We start from the raw sequence: 19933 nt of genomic DNA, 5'->3' as shown, positions 1-19933 counted from the left end.
GCTTTCTCAGGTTTATGCTCAAATTAATGACAGGGCTACCTAACCATAATATAAGAAATCATTAAAAATATTATAATTCAAACATGACATGGTACTGTCCAAATAAGGGGTAGGGAAATTAGAAACGCATCAAAGAGGTAATGTCAGAGATGTTTTATGACATAGGAATCAGCTAGGGTTAGGTTTGGCTGCGACAGAAAACCCCGATATCAGTGTGTGTGTAAGACTGAGGTTTTTATTTCTCACTCATGTAAATGAAGTTCAGGAGTAAAAATTCTGGCTGGAAATTCCAGTTCCTCCAGTGTAACATTTTGTCATCCCTAGGGTGTAGCCGTGGAGTACTTCTAGACGTCATAGCCGAGAAGGTTAGGAAAGGGCAAAGGACACAGCCACCTCTCTCTTAAGGTTCCAAGGGGATGCAGTAGGACATTTCCATGTATATTCTGTTGGCTTGTAATTAGTCACATGGCCATGGCCTGCGCCTGGAATATGTAGCCTTTATATTGGGTTTCCTGTTCAATTAAAAATTCTACCACAATTCCTTTTGGGCAAAAGTTGTATTCCTATGCTGTCTTAAAATTCTATGTGATAAAACTACATTTGAATTCCTCAGCCAGGAATACTAATGATTTTGTATCTTGCAGCCACGTATGGACCAGTATTTTAATCAGATGGAGAAAATTGTGAAAGAAAGAAAAACCTCATCTAGGATTCGATTCATGCTTCAGGATGTAATAGATCTAAGGCTGGTACGTAGAAAAATCAACCTACCTCTCCAGTCTCTTTTCAGGATTTGGCTTGGGGAGGATGTCCTAGGATTTATATGTGTAATGGCTTAATGCTTTTGCCGCATGACTCAGAACATGGATCGACAAACTGTGACGAGAGAGCTATGTGAAAGGACAAAGAGCATATACACCTGCCTGTCTGTAACTTATTTCTTCTCTTTATTCTGGTGATCAGACCACTTTGCAGTTTCGAAACCAGCCATTCTGAATTCAAACTGTGGTCATTTAAATTTAATCTTAGCATGCTAAATAATCAAGAATTCTCATCTTCGAAATAAATGTATTTCTCTTCCCCGAGCCTTACATTTTAATCTCTGAAGTGGCGACATTGTCTACCTTGCAGGCGTGTTATAAAGATTCAGTGGTTATGTATGTGCCCAGCTCACAGGAGATGTAGATGTTTTCCTCTCTGTTGTTTTTCCTGTATACCCTCCTGTTCTGCTGCTTTTTTTCCCTCCTTTGTCATGCTAAGTATAGTTTTTACCACTTCCAGCTTTTTCAACTCCGAGAGGAAATACACTGCCACTGACCCTAAGCTAGAGGAAGTGAATATAGGTCCCCCTCTGTACCCTGCCCTGCACTCAGACCAGGCAGCACTGACGACGGCTCTTTACCTTACTAAGCTGAGACGTGACCTAAGGATCCTTCTTATTAACAAAGCCACTTCCAGTTGATCAGAATTTTGAATGCTGATTTAAATCTATTTGCCATTCTTGCCTCAAACTAATATAAGTAAATGTTAAAAATTGCTCCGCCTCTTCCTTCAATCACTCATATTTGTATCAGATATTGAGACTATAGCTCAGAAGGGAAGGAACGGGAGAAGTGTAACGTGAAGGAGACAGCTTGTCTTACCTTAGCAGAGAGGATAACTAGAGCTTAGAGTGATTGTGGCATTTTGTATAGATACCATAACCTTGATATGTGAGGAAGGAAAATGCTAGTCATCCTCGATTTAGAACCCCAGTGGAGTGTGGTGTGAACTGAGTAGCAGTATATCCAGCTGGGTCAAGGCCAGAAGTCCTGACCTTTCTTGATTCCTCTTCTCTCTCCTTTCAAAAGTACAAAATGATAAAATGTACAGATAGATGGGTAGGTAGGTGGATGGGTAGGTAGGTAGGTAGATAGTTGGACCATTGTTTCACTTGGTATTTCTATCCATTGGCTTCTGTATAGAGTAACTCAGTGGCTGAGGCAGATTTCAGTGTCTAGCGCTGCATCTGAACTGCACACAGAGCGATCTGTGAGGTGGCTGAGCCTGCCGTAGCGCCAGGTTTACGTGTATGCTATGCCTTTCTAGCAGTGAAAGTAAGAAACCGATTTTTCTAAAGTTTCCTTTCTATTTTTAGTTATCTGGCTGACATCCTGGTTTTCTCCTTTTCTAGTGTAATTGGGTATCACGACGAGCAGATCAGGGGCCTAAAACTATTGAACAGATTCACAAAGAAGCTAAAATAGAAGAACAGGAAGAGCAGAGGAAGGTCCAGCAACTCATGACCAAAGAGAAGAGACGACCAGGTGGGTCTGCCAGGCGCTAGAGAACTCGGGGGCTTGAGGCACGAATACGTTAAGAATTTTACATTCAGATGTGAAATGAGAGCAGAAAGACTGACCCAAAGAACAGATTGGTGACTGGTAAGTGAAACGGCATCACCTGGAGACTGGTTGTTGTGTAAAAACAGAGAATGTGGCAAGTACGTATTATTCCTTTGATTACTCCAAAGTCAGCAATCAGCAAGACTTTATTGAGCATCTTCTGTATACTCAGGATAGGTGAGGGATATGAAAAGAAGCAGAAGATACAGCTCCTTCCCTCTGGAAGCCAGAACTAATAAAGGGAATGTTTTCAAGCAACCGGAAGATACTATCAGTTATGAAATGTATTCTCCACTCAGGCTGTTAAAATTCAGAACAGGTGGGGTAGCAACCTGGAGGAAAGGGGCACTTGAACTGAGCGTTGGTAGATAGGTTGGCCAACATTTGGAAGGGACGGAAAAATCACAGTCATGAAACCAAAGTAAATATATACTGTAAAGAGGAATAAATAAGCCTGATGAGAGTAAAATTTAAGTGTTGAGAAGGGTTGAAAAAAATCCGAGAAGGGTGGACCCAAATCAGGAACTTGGGCTTGAGCTGACACTGAGGAGCCGCCGCGTGCTTTTGAGCAAAGGCGTGATGACGGGCTGGGTACACGTCAATAAAAGGGGTCTGCTGCTCCCCGGAGAAGACGCTGATGCTGGGAGGGACTGAGGGCAGGAGGGGAAGGGGGCGGCAGAGTATGGGATGGCTGGATGGCATCACCGACTCAGTGGGCATGGGTTTGAGCAAGCTCTGGGAGATAGTGAAGGACAGGGAGGCCTAGTGCAGTGTAAGTCCATAGGTTCACACTGCGTCAGACACAACTTAGCAACTGAACAGCAGTGACCACATTGCTCGTCACACGATGAATCAAAGGGTATACCAAACTCAGAAACGCTGTTGTCAGTTGAAATCCTATGTGGAAGGAGGTTAAAACTTGTTAGTGATAAAAATAAAAAGGAAGAAAAGAAAAAAAATGTGAAATAGTAAGCATTTTACATCTGAGAAAATAGAAAATTCTGTTGACTCAGTTTAGGAACATTGAAAGGAAACTTTTTTCAGAAAGGAAAGGAAATGATCATTTTTCTTATAAGATTGTTTCTTCTGAGATGACATCCAAATGGGAACGCTCATTTTGTCCACTGTGCTATGAAGTGCTCAGATGGTGACTGGGTCATATTAGTATAGAGGTTGAGTGCGTAGACTCGAGCCAAACTGTCTTGGTGTGAGTTTCAGCTCTCTTGCATCCTAGCTGCGTGACCTTGCACAAGTCACTTAATCTATAAAATTGATCAAATAAATAGTACCTAGGATTTGTGTGAGGCTGAAATGAGATAGGCAAAGTGTTCAGCATAGCAACTGACACCGACTAAATATTCCACAGCTATGACCTGGTATTTATCAGAGACACTACACTCATAGTGAAGTTCTGAGAGATGACTCCACCAGGGAAGAGAGTGTGCTTTTCCATTCCCCAGGAGCAAGGAATAATCAAGCATGTTCATGACCATTAGTATCACTTAGCAAAGAGAAAATCAAGAAGCATGTGAGGATTGAAAAAGCTTTTAGACAGACAGTTTGGTGGTCTTTCATTCAGTAAATATTTATTGAGTGCTTGTCATGTAACAAGAGAGACAAAGTCCATTACTTCCTGCAGCTCACATCTTAGGAGGAACAGAGGGGAACAAATACTTAAATATATAAGTTTGTCAGATATGTTCTATAGAAAAACTAAAACAGAGGAGTAGGAATGCAAGGTTTGATGAGTAGAGAGGTTACGGTTTTATATTAGGAAGATTGGGAAGCCTATTTAAGTTGGTGTTGTTTGAGCAAAGACTGAATGAAGTAAGGGAAGGAGTTAATTCTTGTGGCTATCTGGGGAGGTAGGTTTTAGGAAAAGGGGATAGTAAGTACAAGTGCCCTGAAGCAGCCTTTTCAAGCATCAGCAAAAAGGTCAGTGTGGCTAGAGCTAAGGTTATGGGGGGAGAGTGGTAGGAGATGGGGTCTGAGAGGCAGGGGCCAGATCACTTAGAGCAGATGAACCGTTTGTAAGGAGTCTGTCTTATTCTCACAATGAAATAGGTAACAGAGGTGTTTTGAGCAAAGAAGTGACAAGACCGGACTCATAGTTTACTGGCGCCACACTGGCTGCCATGACGATGAATGGTGAGGATAAAAGCAGGAAGCCAGTGACGATGCTTTTATACCAGTTGAGCCTTATTGCTGGCTTAACCAAATTTGTAGTGTTAGTAGTGGTTAGAAGGCGGCTAGATGCTGAATATATTGAGAAGATTGAACTGACAAGATTTGCTGACAAATTTAAGTGCAACATGTGAGAAAGAGGAGTCAAGGTTTTCTGCCTCTCAGGGCCTGAAAGTTTGGAGAAGCAGGTTTTAAGGGAATGATCAAACCATAGTGTGTCTTATAACATCATTAAGTGAAATATCAAACTTTGGAATAAATTATTTCCATCTTATTTCTCCCAAAGTATTCTCATCATTAACTCTATACACATTAGATTTGGCCCTCCCTTAGGGAGGATTAGTCTAGCACTAAATCCTTGTTCATTTCTATGAGTTGGTTTCTGCCAGGTCAGGAATGTTTTATGAGAGATGAATACCAGTAGAGTGCTTCTACTTGAAATTTTCATGTTGTGGGTGGTAAGGAGACCGTCAGCAGTGTTTTCAGTTTCTTATGTCTTTTTCCTGGGTTTTGATTAGAGCTGCTGAGTTGAAAAGATTGCTCACCCTTTCATTGTCAAACTGATTTGAGACAGATGAGAGTCTGGCTCACTCTGTTTTTCCTGCAGGTGTCCAGAGAGTGGATGAAGGTGGGTGGAACACTGTTCAAGGGGCCAAGAATAGTCGGGTATTGGACCCCTCCAAATTTCTGAAAATCACTAAGGTGAGTGTGACATTTAAGAACAACTTCAAATAGTCTCAAAAACATAACTCTCAAAATTACTTCTCACATGAAATAGCCATATTACACATTTTACCGGGTAGTTGTTTTTTATTGCAGATGCATTTCTGCAGGGCAACCTTAGTAAGTGTATTCTTACCTAGTTGTCCTGGAATTAGTCCTTTTTATTTGTATGAGTGTTAACTAAGAAGGATTAGATTATTTACTAAGGCTTATTAAATTGACTAGGTTAATTCTTAAAGGTATGAGATACTTGGTATAAGAGAGATGGTAACAAAAGTTCTTGAGAAGCCATAGTAAATTGTAAGCTTTTATACATTGTATCCTTAGCTCTAAGAAAGGAGAAAGTGCCTTATTAAGTTTGACCATGAAAGGAATGAATGGTTTGCTATATCTAAGGCATAAAAGAAATCACAGAAGATCTACCAGAAATTATTCTGTGATAAAGATTTACTGGACCGTCACTTCACTTCACTTCCTTCTCTTAAGAGTCCATGGGCAGTAAGAGGAAAGAATTTTCTCCTGGCAGATGTTTTCAGCAGTAGAAGTTGATCACTGTATGTAGAGTGAAGAGAACCCTGGAGAACATAGAGAAAGTGGAATTACATTTTGTAAAAGTGGAAACTTCCACAGCCCACTGGGTTTTGCAGACCACTTGCAAGTGTGGTTTGATCCTCGCTCATTGTACAGTTTCCATAGATGTGAAATTAGCAGCCTGCCAGGAGGATACTAAAGACAGTCTAAAGCTCACAGTGAAGATATCAAATAGAAGATGAGCTGTGTTGTTTGCGTCCTTACAGTTTTGTCAAAGCATTGCTTCCGGATGGAGCATTCCCTCTCTGGGTCTCTCTCGATGTATCAGCTAGGATCCTGTTTTCTAAGACTCTGGTACATTCTTCCAGTTGTTTATGTCCCAAAGAAGGAATTACATTGCTAAATACAACTTGATTTCCATCCGCTTCCATTTCCAGCAAGAGACAGTTTTAACTAAAATCATTTGTCTTTGTTTTAAAATATTGTTTCTGTGCATGGGCGCTATAAAAAGGAATTGTTTGTATTAAGCCTACAACATTATTTCCTTAATATTTTTAAAAATATATAAATTAAAATAAATATGTGTATTCAGATAGTTACACTGTTGGCACTCTATATAAATACTAGAAGCTCAAAACCATTAAGGAGATTCACTGTTAACTATTAACTGCATACAGCAAGCAGCACTGTCAGAACATAGTAGTAGCTTTCTTATGAGGATCTGCCTTACAGCATTTGTGTGATGGTGTGCATTTTATGAGGTACTCTGTGCATTTGTACTGAAGTTGTGCTGGGAGAGTTAAGTCTGAGAGAGATCAGCCACTCTAACTCTCCATCTAACATGTTTCTCTCTTTTTTGTCTTGTTCGCCTTTACTGAACCATGCACCTATCTCACCTCTCCTTCCCTGCCCCAACCTATTTTAGGCTTTGCTAAAATGTGAAATCTTTGGGTCTTTTGACCTGTTTCCTAACAGTCACTTGAAAAGATTAATGAGTTAATTTTGTAATATTTGTGTATTCCTTTTTTTTTTCCACTTTAAAATCCCTGGGCATTGTAAGAGGGGCATCACTAGAAACTGTTAGCAGATTGGCATACCATCTTCGAGGATCTGAATGCGTTCTCCAGACCAGTGGTTTCCAGCTGTATTTTGTGGACACTGGATTCCAAAGAGTTCTTCCAGGGCCAGAGGGAGCCCAGTTTAATGGGAACAGCTCCAACTTATGTTTTGTATATGGGCATTCCAAGCAAAATTTTGTTGCTGAAATTGATTTTATTGCACTGGGGGGATAAAAGAGAAGATAAACTATTCTTCTAGAATAGCTCCTACTGTTGACTTGTGATCCCTTACGTTGCAGCCCACAATTGATGAGAAAATTCAGCTGGTACCTAAAGCGCAGTTGGGCAGCTGGGGGAAAGGCAGCAGTGGTGGAGCAAAGGCGAGCGAGACCGGTAAGTGTGGAGAGTCCTTTTCTCCGGAAGCTGGCGTTCTGCAGTCGTTTCACAAGCGTACGTTTTAGTGCAAGATCTATAAACTAATCAAGCCTAGATTTATTGGTGTCCCACTCTTAACATAATTGAGTGTTTCCTCCTCAGTATGGATCCTTAGGTATTTTGAATGTTTAAAACAAGTTGTGTTTTTTTTTTAATTCAAAGACTACTTAAAACTTTAATCTGTTTGATTCCTTTGGTTTTTTGTTGCTTTTTACAAATTCAGTATAATTAGAAAAGTTACTGGGACTCCAAATTAAAATGGAAACTCATATTGCTGAGAAAAATAATATTATTACCCAGAAGCATTTAACTTTAGGGTGTTGTGAAAGAAAAAAGAATTAGATTAAAATATTTTTCCAAATCTTTGTCAGAAGTAGATTTTGAGAGATTTGACTTTAGGACTTACTTCGATCATAACAATTTAAACTTCATTGTTAACCTCCTTCCCATATTTCCCTTTTATTACATAATTTTGACCTTTTTTCTTTTAAATTAAATTGTTCACTTAAACTCACATCTATACATTTACATAAGTGACATCACAGCATTTTTTAAGTGAGGTATTTTCTTTTGGTTTCGCTTGCCTTCTTTCTTCCCCTATTTACCATTCCCATGCCCTACTTAGGATAATTTAGTTATATTTTTAAAGGAGTAAATAGTTGTAATGAATAAATATTTCTAAATTCTTTTTTACCTACAAAATCCTTCTAACACTGTGCTTCTAAGCGTATGGTCTGCGGACCAGAAGATTGGCATCAGCTGGTTAGGCTCGTTAGAAATGCCTAGCCTCAGGCCCTTCCCCACGAAGGCAGATCAATTAGAAGCTGCATTTTAGTCATGTGATTTGTATCTTTTTCTCACTCCTTAATATCTATAGATGCCTTAAGATCAAGTGCTTCCAGTTTAAACAGATTCTCTGCTTTGCAACCTCCAGCACCTTCAGGGTCTACATCATCCACACCTCTAGAGTTTGATTCCCGGCGGACCTTAACTAGGTAAGCAGTCTGCACATTAATAAAGATTGACCTGCTTGTCAGGCTGGCTGGCTGGCTGGTTGTCTGTCTGACACAAGACACTCTCTCTCTTTGATGATAATCCCTATGGGTAGGTTCGTTTCATCAGTAAAGTTGAGTTCCTCCAAGATAAGGAAGTTACAGTGTTCAGATGAGGTGGAAGGGATATGCAATCGCTTGCTCCGCTCAGAAAGCCAGGCGCAGCTGAGGAGCCCCGGGAGCTTGCGTCAGGGCTCCCCAAGGTGAGGTGCAGGTGCTCCAGGGCAACCGGCGCCCTCAGGCTGCGGCCCGCAAGCTGGGTGAAAGGGCCCGACCGCCCACCCGTGTGTTTCTCCGTCACACTGCTCTTGCAGTTACATCTGAGCTTGGCTTTTATTTTTCACTACTCTGTATTCTGCTGTCTTTCTCCTTTCATGTTTGTAGGATTCGTACAGTCAGGTGTTCCATTGGCTAGTTTACAGAGAGTGGATGAGAACCTGTAGTGTAGTGACAGAATAAAATGTTTGGATATAAGCGCCTTTGGGACTGAGTTTCTTGAACCTCGCAAACTTTTGCTTTTTATTATTATAAATTAATGTGACTGGGTGGGTTTTCTAAGCTGTATTACTATTCCTTTGGCTTCTGAAACAAAATGCAGCACTGGTGAACTTTTAAACAATAACCTAGATTGTCACTGAGCATCAGTTGTGCTACTGAGGTGTTTGTGGCTCTTTGCCCTGCTATAAATGTCCCCTGAAGGCTGTGCTTTTTGAGGACTGTGTCTGTTCCTGCATAGTGATTAGACCGTTGTCTTGCCTCTAGGTCTTCCTTTTCTCATTTTAAATTCACCGTTGCTGATCTCTCTCGGGCTGAGGACCTATTTGCCCCGCTGGTTAGAATTGTCTGAGAGAAGAGTAGGAAGACAGGAAGATTCTCTCCTAAAATGAAAGTAGTGTGTGATTTGGGCTGTTCAGAACTTTCCATGACTTGGTCCTCAGATATTTTCCATGTATTTGAAATTTCTGAATGAATATCAGTGTCAAGTTCGTAAGACAGTAAAACCATATTATTTCAGTACTCTGTTGCCCTTTCGCTCACTTAGCTCAAACACTCATCACGGTCTTTCTTCTTAAAAGATTTTTTAAAATTTAAACAAGGAATTGTCATCGGCATTTAAAATTTTCAAGTGGTATCCCTTTAACATTTAAGGAAAAGCTAAAGCACATCTTAATCTCGTTAAAGCACTGATTTTACTTGTTTATGTAAATAATTACACTTTGGCGTTTCATTGGTGCCTCATACATCTAAAGTTATCTGTGAAAAGTTCTCCTGCATACTTTTAGAACGTCTTGGTGCTGTTTTATAATTTGAACACAGAGGGAATGGAGGTGGTCTTTATTTTGAGAAGTGTTGTTTTGTCTTTTAAGTCGCGGAAGCACGGGCAGGGAGAAGAATGACAAGCCCCTCCCATCTGCAGCAGCTCGGCCGAACACCGTCATGAGGGGCGGCAGCAGTAAAGACCTGTTAGACAATCAGTCTCAGGAGGAGCAGCGGAGGGAGATGCTGGAGACCGTGAAGCAGCTCACGGGAGGCACGGACGTGGAGAGGAGCAGCGCTGAGGCGGAGCGGAGCAGGACCCGGGAGCCAGGTGAGGGGCTCTGTGTAGACAGATACAGGTGAAGACTGGGGCCTTAAATTTGGGAGGGGAAAAGGACAAGGAGACTTTGTGCCCGTAGATTTTCAGAATCGATACATGTAAACAGCACACGAGCCAGTGCTTTAAAAGTTAGAGGACATCTTCCTAATCTTCCGGTTTTCAGTCCCCAGGTATCCCATGGTTCAGCAGTTCGTAAATTTCCCCCTTTCACTATTAAAAGCGATGAAGATGAGGTCCTTTTGCTGTATCTTGAGCAATATGAATTTCTTCCAAGGTCCCTAAATTGTACCCCCATGTGCATTAGCGTGTGTATCCTTTGTGAAAAGTGAAAGTTGCTCAGTCCTGTCTGACTCTTTGCAGCCCCATGGACTATACAGTCCATGGAATTCTCTAGGCCAGAATACTGGAGTGGGTAGCCTGCCTTCTCCAAGGTATCCTTTGTACAGCCCCTCACATGTATGAAAATCCCGAAACTGTTGTGCCTCCACAGGGCAAAACAAAGAGAAAGTATCAGATGGTCTTTCATTAGCTTCATCTTGGAACCTCTGGGTTTTGTACATGTTGAGCATGTATGTGCTTAGAGGACCAACTCAGGTAGTGCTCTAAAAACTTCCTCATGTGTTTAACCTATCTGATTTTCAGTTTCCTCATCTCTTATATGGGGATAAAAAGTGTACTAATTCTGTAGAGTTATTGTGAAGGTTAAAAGTGATAATACATGTAAATACTTGGAACATTACCTGGTAAATACAAAGTTTGCAAAAAGGTATTAGATGTCTTGATGATAATGACAGTGATGAAAAAGTTTTAAATCTTAATCCTGAAGTAATACTGGTTGTTTTATAACATTTTCCTAGCTTTCAGTTTTGTTTCACTATTTAAATTATGTCTCCTAACTGTAGTTTCTAAATGGATTTCACAGGCAAGTTGAAATGTCTTTTCCCGACTGATGAGGACTTCAGGTCTTTCAGTTTTAAGGACGTATGGCCTCCTCCTGCACGCTGGGTGGTTTGGGAGCCTAACAAGATAGGGTATGAGAAACCCCTGGCGTGTACTGGACGCTGTAGCACAGCTGCCCTCTGCACGTTTACTGTCTGGGCCGTTTGTTCATTTGCACCTGAGCACCTCATGACTTCGGGGCACCAGTCCCTGCTCTTGGTCTTCTGTCTCCTGGGTCAAGAAGTTTATCAGATAGCCCCATGAAAGATGATAGCATGTGGTGACCCAAGGATCAAAAGAGCAGATAAAACCAAGGAAGATCTTGGAATGCAGGAACGGAAAAACCAGACCCTTAGTGTCCTTCCCTCCCCCGTGGTGTAACTACTAACGGATTTCAAGTCCTCCTGAGCAGTATCGCCTGTCTCCCCTCCTACCCCATAGGGAGAAGTTATCTGCCTTACTCTTCCCCCACCCAGGATACGTGCCTCATCCAATTAGCAAATGACCCACAAGACCCCTAGCCCACTCCTTGTACCCTGGGTATAAAAGTGGACTAAGGACCACTGTTCAAGGTCAGTTCTTCCTTGAGCTGGCCTGCTGTTCTGACAGCGTCTCCCGCTCTAATAAACTTTATTCTCCTCTCCTGCCTCATGTCTGGAAATTCTTTTCCAACCCTCACACGGACCACGACAGTATAGAAGTACAAAATGAGAAAAATGCTATGAAAGAAACATAGTTATAACAGTACTTACTTACCAGACACAGGGGGATGTTAGAGAAGGCTTCCCTCGGGTCTGAAGGAAAGAGGAGTTAAAACAGGTTTGCAGGGAGGGATAGGCGAGGGGCAGAGAGAGAGCATTCCATATAGGAGGAGCATCATGAACAAAGTATTCGTCGGTGGAACCATGGCGTATTCAAGCAACTGCCAAAGCCAGTGTGGCTGTAGCTCTGTGCATGCCTGTGCGACTGAGCGGGCCTCGTGTGCCCTCCATATTCGAAGCAGTGGAGAGCAATCAAAATACAGGAAGGAAATGTAGTATACTCTAGAAAAGTGTTCCATCACTGTGTTGTGTACCTAAAGTTAATATAATACTGTAAATAATATTCTGTAAATCAACCATACCTTGATTTTTTTAAAAAAGGAACAAAAAAATGCTAATTATAAAAATTTGTCAATATCTCAATCCCTTGTAGCTGTTGTGGATTATGAAGTTATTTAGTATGTGTGTATTCTAAAATAATGTTTCTGTATTCTACTTTTAGGTGGCTTGCTTTGTCAAATTGGTATCTGTTTTAATGCCTTTACTAAAAAAAAACAATGTAACAGCACACAAATATTATCAACCATAATTCTACCATTTTAATGATTTTTGTCATTTTTCTTTTCTCACTTTTTTATCCTCACTAGTGATGAAACCAGAAATTCCAGCAACATCAGCCTCTGACAAGCCTGCATTGTCAGAGGAAGAGATGGAGAGGAAGTCCAAGTCTATCATTGACGAGTTTCTACACATTAATGATTTTAAGGTAAACAAAAATGTTTAGAAAGAAAGCAACAGCACAGAAAGGCCTGTGATAGGGGGCAGAGTAACTTCACAGGGGACAGTGTAACTTGGTTCTGGTCTAGATCAGTTACTGTGAACTGATGAGACCTAGAGTGAGTAATCCCAGCCCTGCACAGTTCAGTTTGCACAACTGATACATTCCTACCGAGTGTGCTCTTTTATAGTGATACTGTAGTTCACAAGATCAACTGGCAGGGAGGGAGAGCGGATATCAATCCATCCCCACTGCAGAATAACCAGATTTACTTTGATGTTAATGAACAAAAACAACACATTATCATTATGAGGAATTCCTGGCTCCTTATATTACCTGTCAGCATTCTCACAGTAACTTTAAAGTACAGCTGACATTATTTTTCTTTACTTCATAAGTGCAAAAACTGAGGCACAAAAGAGTAATGTGCCAGGGTCAGACAGCCTGAGTGAAACATTTCAAGATGTAACTTTCAGTTTGCCATTCTTTAACCTTAATCTTCTCCTTGATCTTCATTTTAAGATAGCAGTGAGTAAGATACACATACTGCCTGACTTCATGAGCCTTGTAGTCTTAAGTTAGAGATAGATCATGAACAGATAAAGTCCACAAAGTGTTCAGTTGTAGTTAAATGCTAGGAGACCTGTAGGATCTTCAGTTCAGTTCAGTCGCTCAGTCTTGTCTGACTCTTTGTGACCCCATGAATCGCAGCACGCCAGGCCTCCCTGTCCATCACCATCTCCCGGAGTTCACTCAGACTCACGTCCATCGAGTCGTTGGTGCCATCTAGCCATCTCATCCTCCATCGTCCCCTTTTCCTCCACCCCCAATCCCTCCCAGCATCAGTCTTTTCCAATGAGTCAATTCTTCGCATGAGGTGGCCAAAGTACTGGAGTTTCAGCTTCAGCATCAGTCCTTCCAAAGAACATCCAGGGCTGATCTCCTTTAGAATGGACTGGTTGGATCTCCTTGCAGTCCGAGGGTCTCTCAAGAGTCTTCTCCAACACCACAGTTCAAAAGCATCAATTCTTCAGCACTCGGCCTTCTTCACAGTCCAACTCTCGCATCCATACATGACCACTGGAAAAACCATAGCCTTGACTAGACAGACCTTTGTTGGCAAAGTAACGTCTCTGCTTTTGAATATGCTCTCTAGGTTGGTCATAACTTTCCTTCCAAGGAGTATAAGCGTCTTTTAATTTCATGGCTGCAGTCACCATCTGCAGTGATTTTGGAGCACAGAAAAATAAAGTCTGACACTGTTTTCACTGTTTCCCCATCTATTTCCCATGAAGTGATGGGACCAGATGCCATGATCTTTCTTTTCTGAATGTTGAGCTTTAAGCAACTTTTTCACTCTCCTCTTTCACTTTCATCAAGAGGCTTTTTAGCTCCTTTTCACTTTCTGCCATAAGGGTGGTGTCATCTGCATATCTGAGGTTATTGATAATTCTCCCGGCTGTCTTGATTCCAGCTTGTGCTTCTTAGGAGAGATCATATAATGGGACCTGGTTTAGGGATCTGGGGTCATCAAAGGCTTATCTGTTACAATTATTTGTCAGATATATTAACTACTTTTGCTTTGGTAAAAGCTTATCGAAATTGTCCAAAATTTAGAAATAGGAAGGCTTTGCTCATGAGCAAGTTAGAACCTCTTGAAAATGCAGCAAAAATAAGAACGCTAGCTGGAATAATCCAAAGAACAGACTTTATATATTATGATTTGTTAGATTCCTAGAAAATGAATTTTTTAAAAATAGTATTCTTATAAATTGGCAGCACAGTTTGTGTTTTTTTTTTTTTTAAACTGTCTGAGCCACCAGGGAAGCCCCTAGCACAGCTAGAGGTACAAGAGGAAGAGGGCATATGTATACCTATGGCTGATTCATGTGGATGTATGGCAGAAGCCATCACAATTTTGTAAAGCAATTATCCTCTAATTAAAAGTAAAATAAAATTGAAAAATAGAAAAGAAAGCTGAGGTGCAAAGGTGCAACGTAACTTGCTCTGTGTGTGTGTGAAGTCAGTCAGTCGTGTCCAACTCTTTGCGACCCCATGGACTGTAGCCCGCCAGGCTCCTCTCTCCATGGGATTCTCCAGGCTCCTCTCTCCATGGGATTCTCCAGGCAAAAATACTGGAGTGGATTGCCATTTCCTTCTCCAGGGGATCTTCCCAACCCAGGGATCGAACCTGGGTCTCCTGCATTGGAGGCAGACGCTTTATCCTCTGAGCCATGAGGGAGGCTCTAGGTCATACTTACTTCTGTCGGATAAATGGCAGACTCAGGATTCAAATCCAAGCTTCCAGCTTCAGAGCAGAAGCTATACTTTTTCTTCCTACCTTTTGGGTATTGGTGTGTCATGTTAAAGGCTTATTACAGAGCTCATTGTAAAGAGGATTTTCCCCTAACATTTTAGTAGGTGTTATAGTTAACAGTAATATAAATGAGTATTTATTGAGCTGTTGTTTTGTGTTTGGCAACATGCCAAGTGCTTATATATATTATATGCAGTCCTCACAGTAACCTTGTGATAGGAAGTCAAAGCTGAGAGATTAAGTAACATTCCTGAACTCACACAGTAGCAAGTAAGTGGCAGAACCAGGGTTCAAACATATTTGTCTGACTCCACACCTTGTGTTTTAGCCTCTGTGAGGTCTGTATGTTGAGCACCTGAAATGTGTCACCCCCATTAAGGAATGCATGAGTCGGTTTTATTTGCTCAGTTGTGTCCAACTCGTTGCGACCCCATGGACTCTAGCCCACTAGGCTCCTCTGTCCATGGGGATTCTCCAGGCAAGAACACTAGAGTGAGTTGCTGTGCCCTCCTCCAGAGGATCTTCCCAACCCAGGGATTGAACCCAGGTCTCCCACATTGCAGGCAGATTCTTTACTGTCTGAGCCACCAGGGAAGCCCAAGAATACTGGAGTGGGTAGCCTATCCCTTCTCCAGGGGATCTTCCCGAACCAGGAATCAAACCGGAGTTTCCTGCATTGCAGACAAGTTCTTTACCAGCTGAGCTACCAGGGAAGCCTATTGTAAGGAATACTTCTTGTAAATATTGTAGTATATGTGGTGAACAACATAATCTTTTTATGGGTCTTTTACAGAGCTTATGTTCTAGTGGGTGATACAGACAAAGCTGTCCTAAAAATAGGTAATAACTAAATAAGCAGCTTCTACAAAAAGAAAGTGTTCCAGTGCAAAGAAGTAAGATCAGATGGTATGATAACCAGTGATTGGGCAATTACAGTGATTGGGCAGTCACAGGGATTCTAGGAGGTGTCATTTCAGGTTAGAGGTCAAAAACAAGAAACAAAACATTAGAAACTAGGGAGAAGGGTAAGATTATGAACTGCTGTGAACTTAGAAGCTTCGCATTAGTAGTTCCATGATATGGTTAGTTGGCCCAGTATGCAGATGCAGTGACTAAATTCTCATTGGAAGACAATCACTTCAGGTATTAATACTGAGCACTGAGTATTTGCTTTCATTTTTACTCTCTCCTGAAAAGGCTTTATAATGATGATGATAGGCTTAAAAGGAGGTAAAATGCCACAAGGATAAAAAGCATAAGCTGTAGAAAGCAGCACCATTCTGGAAGCTAGAAGGATGGGTGCTAACTTACTTGGCATTCGATGAATGTGCGTGAGATGCAGATGGGACTGGAAACAGACGGATTGGGTAAAAGTGTGTGTCAGAAACAGTTTTACGTGATAGTTGTCTTAAAAGTGGCAGTGTCATGAAAACACAAAGAAGAGAGAAAAGATTGACTTGTATTAAAGGAATCTAATGAGAGAATTCCTTGATGGTTCAGTGTTTGGAACTTGGCGCTTTCACTGCTAGGACCCAGAGTTTGAGCCCTAGCTGGAAAACTAAGATCCTGCAAGCTGGGCAGCACGGCCAAAAACAAGAGTAAAGAGACATCATGACGTGTGACGTTGGGTTTTCAGTTGGATCCTAGAACAACGAAAAAGCTATATTGGACATTTGGGGACAGTTGTGGCAATTCCAGTCTGTACTATATATCAGATATTTAGTTGATGTTACTGTGTGAATGTTGAATTTCTTAGACACATATATAAGAAAACCAGCAATTGATTATAATCTAAATTGCAGTAAAGGTATGTCGGTGTACATTTTATTACTCTTTAATTTCTCTATATTTTGAAAATATTTTAGATAAAAAGTTGACATGGGAGGCTGTATTAAATAACTTAATAGAGGGGAGATAAACAGGGGTGAAGACACCTAGCCCTGCCTTACTCGCTGCTTCTGTCAGGAGGCTGCCCTTTAACATGCATCTTCCCCGTCACGAGAACCGCTCTCGTCAGATGTAGAATCACAGGAGTTTGAGCTCAGACAAGCCGAGGCCGCTGAGGGCAGGGAGGCACACTGCCGTACCGGTGATTGGGTGACCTTGCTGCCAGGCTTTTGCTGTCCAGAACAGAGGTACTGACCCAGCCAGATCATCCCCTGGTAAGAACCAGTCTACAAGCCCCACATCCCAAGATCTTCCTAAAAGATTTTAGTGCTTCAGCTAACCATGTCAACTTTACTATAAAAGGAAGACATTTTTCTTTGAAGATTTTGCAAATATTACATGTTGAGACAGAACTACCTCAGTTATCTCATTAAGGCCTTTGATTCATGACGTGAATTTCTGTTTAAATATTATTTCATAATATACCATTTCAAGTTTCTAAATGATCATAATATAGATCCATGTTGTGTAAAAAAATATTGGCTCTGGTTTTTTGAGTGATCTTTAAGATGTTAACCTAAACACATTAGCCTTATAAAGATGCACTTTTATTTTTAAATATGCCTAATAATATTGCCCATATTATCCTGCATTTTACTGAGCTATATTAATGTTTAGCTATTTGTATATATGAAAACTATCTTGCTCTTTTCTACTAATTTTGTCATAAGTAAATGTTTTTAAACTTATTTTAACACTCTGGCAATTCGATCCTTATTTTGGAGTAAGCTTTTATTTGCTGTTTGAACAGGAAGCCATGCAGTGTGTGGAAGAGCTGAATGCCCAGGGCCTGCAACATGTGTTCGTAAGGACAGGAGTGGAGTCCACCCTGGAAAGGAGCCAGATCACCCGGGATCACATGGGCCAGTTACTGTATCAGCTGGTGCAGTCAGAAAAGCTCAGCAAACAGGACTTTTTCAGAGGGTCAGTATCCTACTCAACAGTAGTATTCAGTTACTAGACTCTTTCATAGTAGTTAATTTTAAGAGTACATAATTTTTTAAGTATTTAGCAGTTTCCATAGGTTAAAATTGTATCTGCCATAATATATCGATGTATATTATATTGACAGTATGTATGTTGGTTGATATGATGGCATTTGATAGATTGTGCTAGTGGTTATTTTCTGATTAGTGTTTATTTTCTGATTTTCTGTATCTACTTGTAGATAGACACATATTATGATGCAAGTCAGATAACAGACCCTCTTAACCGCCAAGAAACTCGGAGCTCATCAGCCTACATGTAAACCCTGAGAAAAAAGCTTTCCTTTGTGAGAAAAATTCTGGAAAATTAAACCAAAAAAGCTTCATCTTTTCACTAAACCATGGTTCATTTTGGCCAAGAAATGCTTGTCTGTCCACTCTACCCTGATAGAGGCATATGTAACTTCCAAGTTGTTAATGATTAGGTTTATTTCAGGTTGGTTTCATTATGAATTCTCTTGATGGCTGAGTTGATGAAGTTTAGCTGTGACTTGTATTAAATCCTGTGTGATCAGAATCTGGTTATCTTTGTGATCATCCACAGATGTATGCATGGATCAGGTTCTTCGTGGTACAATCACAGAATCTTGCCCAGGCTTATGTTTTAAAATCAATATTTAAAGTGAAATTGCATGTTGTTTTAAAAAAAATTGTTTTAGGAGCCATGTTATGCAAATGTAAACACAGAACCACAGCTAGAGCTGACAGGTACCCATTCTGTGAGAGAAGAGGAACTGAGACCTGTAGGGTAAATGTCAGATTGGATAACCCTTCCATCTCATATTCAGGGTGAGTGCTCTGTGAGTGGAATGTCAGGAAGACTTCTGCATTGTTTAAGTTATTTCTCTCATTGTAAATCTCTTTTTTTGCCGATCTTTTTTTGTGGTCTTGTAAATTAAATGCACATGATGAGATACCACCATATATCTCTCAGATATGGCCAACCTCTTAGAATAGGACAATTATTAAATCCCAGGGTTGAATATACCTAGGAATAACTATTCATTTGATTTCTGTGAGAAATAATGGCATTGTCCTCAGGGTCCCAGAAGATGTATATTTGTTCCTAGAATCATTAAAAAGTTATACTTCATCAGTAAGTTAGATTTCTCTTTATTCAGTGACTTGACTAGATTAAGGCCATCTGACTCAGTTAACTTAGTAAGAAACTTTGGCCCTCTCACTCCAGTAGCCAACCAGTATAAATAATAAGAGCAAATGAGGGTATTTACAGCCTCACAAATTGAGTTCTGCCCCTAGCCAACTTGGAACTATAGTTTTAATAACTATTATGTTTATATATATTTGCTTTTTGCCCAGATACTATGATATATTCACCAGGAAATTTTGAAAATGCTACTTTACCAGCTACCATTTTCTGTCTTTCTTCAAACTATACTCAGAAGTTGGTTCATCCCTGAAAAGCCCTCACAGAGTGCATTCTAGCTTCAGTGACCTTGGTTGAACTTGTGAGGTGCTAGCTTGGTTTCCAGGCTATCTCAAACATTTTCATTTCCCTGAGGAAACGTTACCACGTCCAGACACGGTGTCCACATTTCATACAGACTGAAAGGGGACACACCTGTGTCTAAGTGGCTGCTTCAGCTTTCTCTGTCCCTGCTTCCTCTGCAGCTTATGATAACGGAGCAGCTTCAGGCCTAGCTTTTGACACTTAGTGAGACCTAACCAGGCTATCCTTAGACAAGACCCCTAGGAGGATCCCTGTTCCTTCCTAAATGGAAAGGTCTGGCAATTTTTTCTAAGGTGGAAACTAAGAGAGAGCCCCATGTTAGTATCCACAAAGAGCCTTCTTGCACACTGAATCATAATTTCCCAATTACTTCTGAAACCTAAGTTATAAATAGATCATATTGTCCAGGGAAGCCATTTCATTGGAGCCACCGAAATGCCCAGTCTGCTATCTCTTTTTGTCCCAGTATCCAAAGATCTCTGTCCTTAGTCAGCATTGTGAGGGGAGCATCAGGGTCAGCTTTCTGGATGCTGATACTGCTTAAATGCCAACTTCTGAGCAATTGTGGCTTCCCTGGTGGCTCAGACAGTAAAGCATCTGTCTGCAGTGTGGGAGCCCTGGGTTTGATACCTGGGTTGGGAAAATCCTCTGGAGAGGGAAATGGCAACCCACTCCAGTATTCTTGCCTGTAAAATCCTTTGAACAGAGGAGCCTGATGGTCCATGAAGTTGCAAATACTCAGACACAACTGAGTGACTAGCACAATGCTT

General features: G+C 41.0%; 1 protein-coding gene across 16 annotated transcripts in view; it reads left to right on the top strand.

The window, feature by feature from the left end:
- EIF4G3 (eukaryotic translation initiation factor 4 gamma 3) overlaps positions 1 to 19933 on the top strand; it is a 348214-nt gene that overhangs the window by 302505 nt on the left and 25776 nt on the right. For all 16 annotated transcript variants that reach the window (XM_040229503.1, XM_040229502.1, XM_040229501.1 and 13 more), the window contains 8 exons: positions 645 to 749; positions 2174 to 2306; positions 5176 to 5270; positions 7180 to 7273; positions 8193 to 8310; positions 9735 to 9955; positions 12312 to 12430; positions 17458 to 17630. In XM_040229503.1, the coding sequence (XP_040085437.1) occupies positions 645 to 749; positions 2174 to 2306; positions 5176 to 5270; positions 7180 to 7273; positions 8193 to 8310; positions 9735 to 9955; positions 12312 to 12430; positions 17458 to 17630 (1058 nt within the window). The remainder of the gene's footprint in view (positions 1 to 644; positions 750 to 2173; positions 2307 to 5175; positions 5271 to 7179; positions 7274 to 8192; positions 8311 to 9734; positions 9956 to 12311; positions 12431 to 17457; positions 17631 to 19933) is intronic.

The sequence above is a fragment of the Oryx dammah genome, unplaced genomic scaffold, assembly GCF_014754425.2.
Source record: "Oryx dammah isolate SB20612 unplaced genomic scaffold, SCBI_Odam_1.1 HiC_scaffold_27, whole genome shotgun sequence".
Taxonomy (NCBI): Eukaryota; Metazoa; Chordata; class Mammalia; order Artiodactyla; family Bovidae; genus Oryx; species Oryx dammah.
The sequence above is the reverse complement of the archived record's forward strand: the minus strand, read 5'-3'. Positions and strand labels throughout refer to the sequence as shown.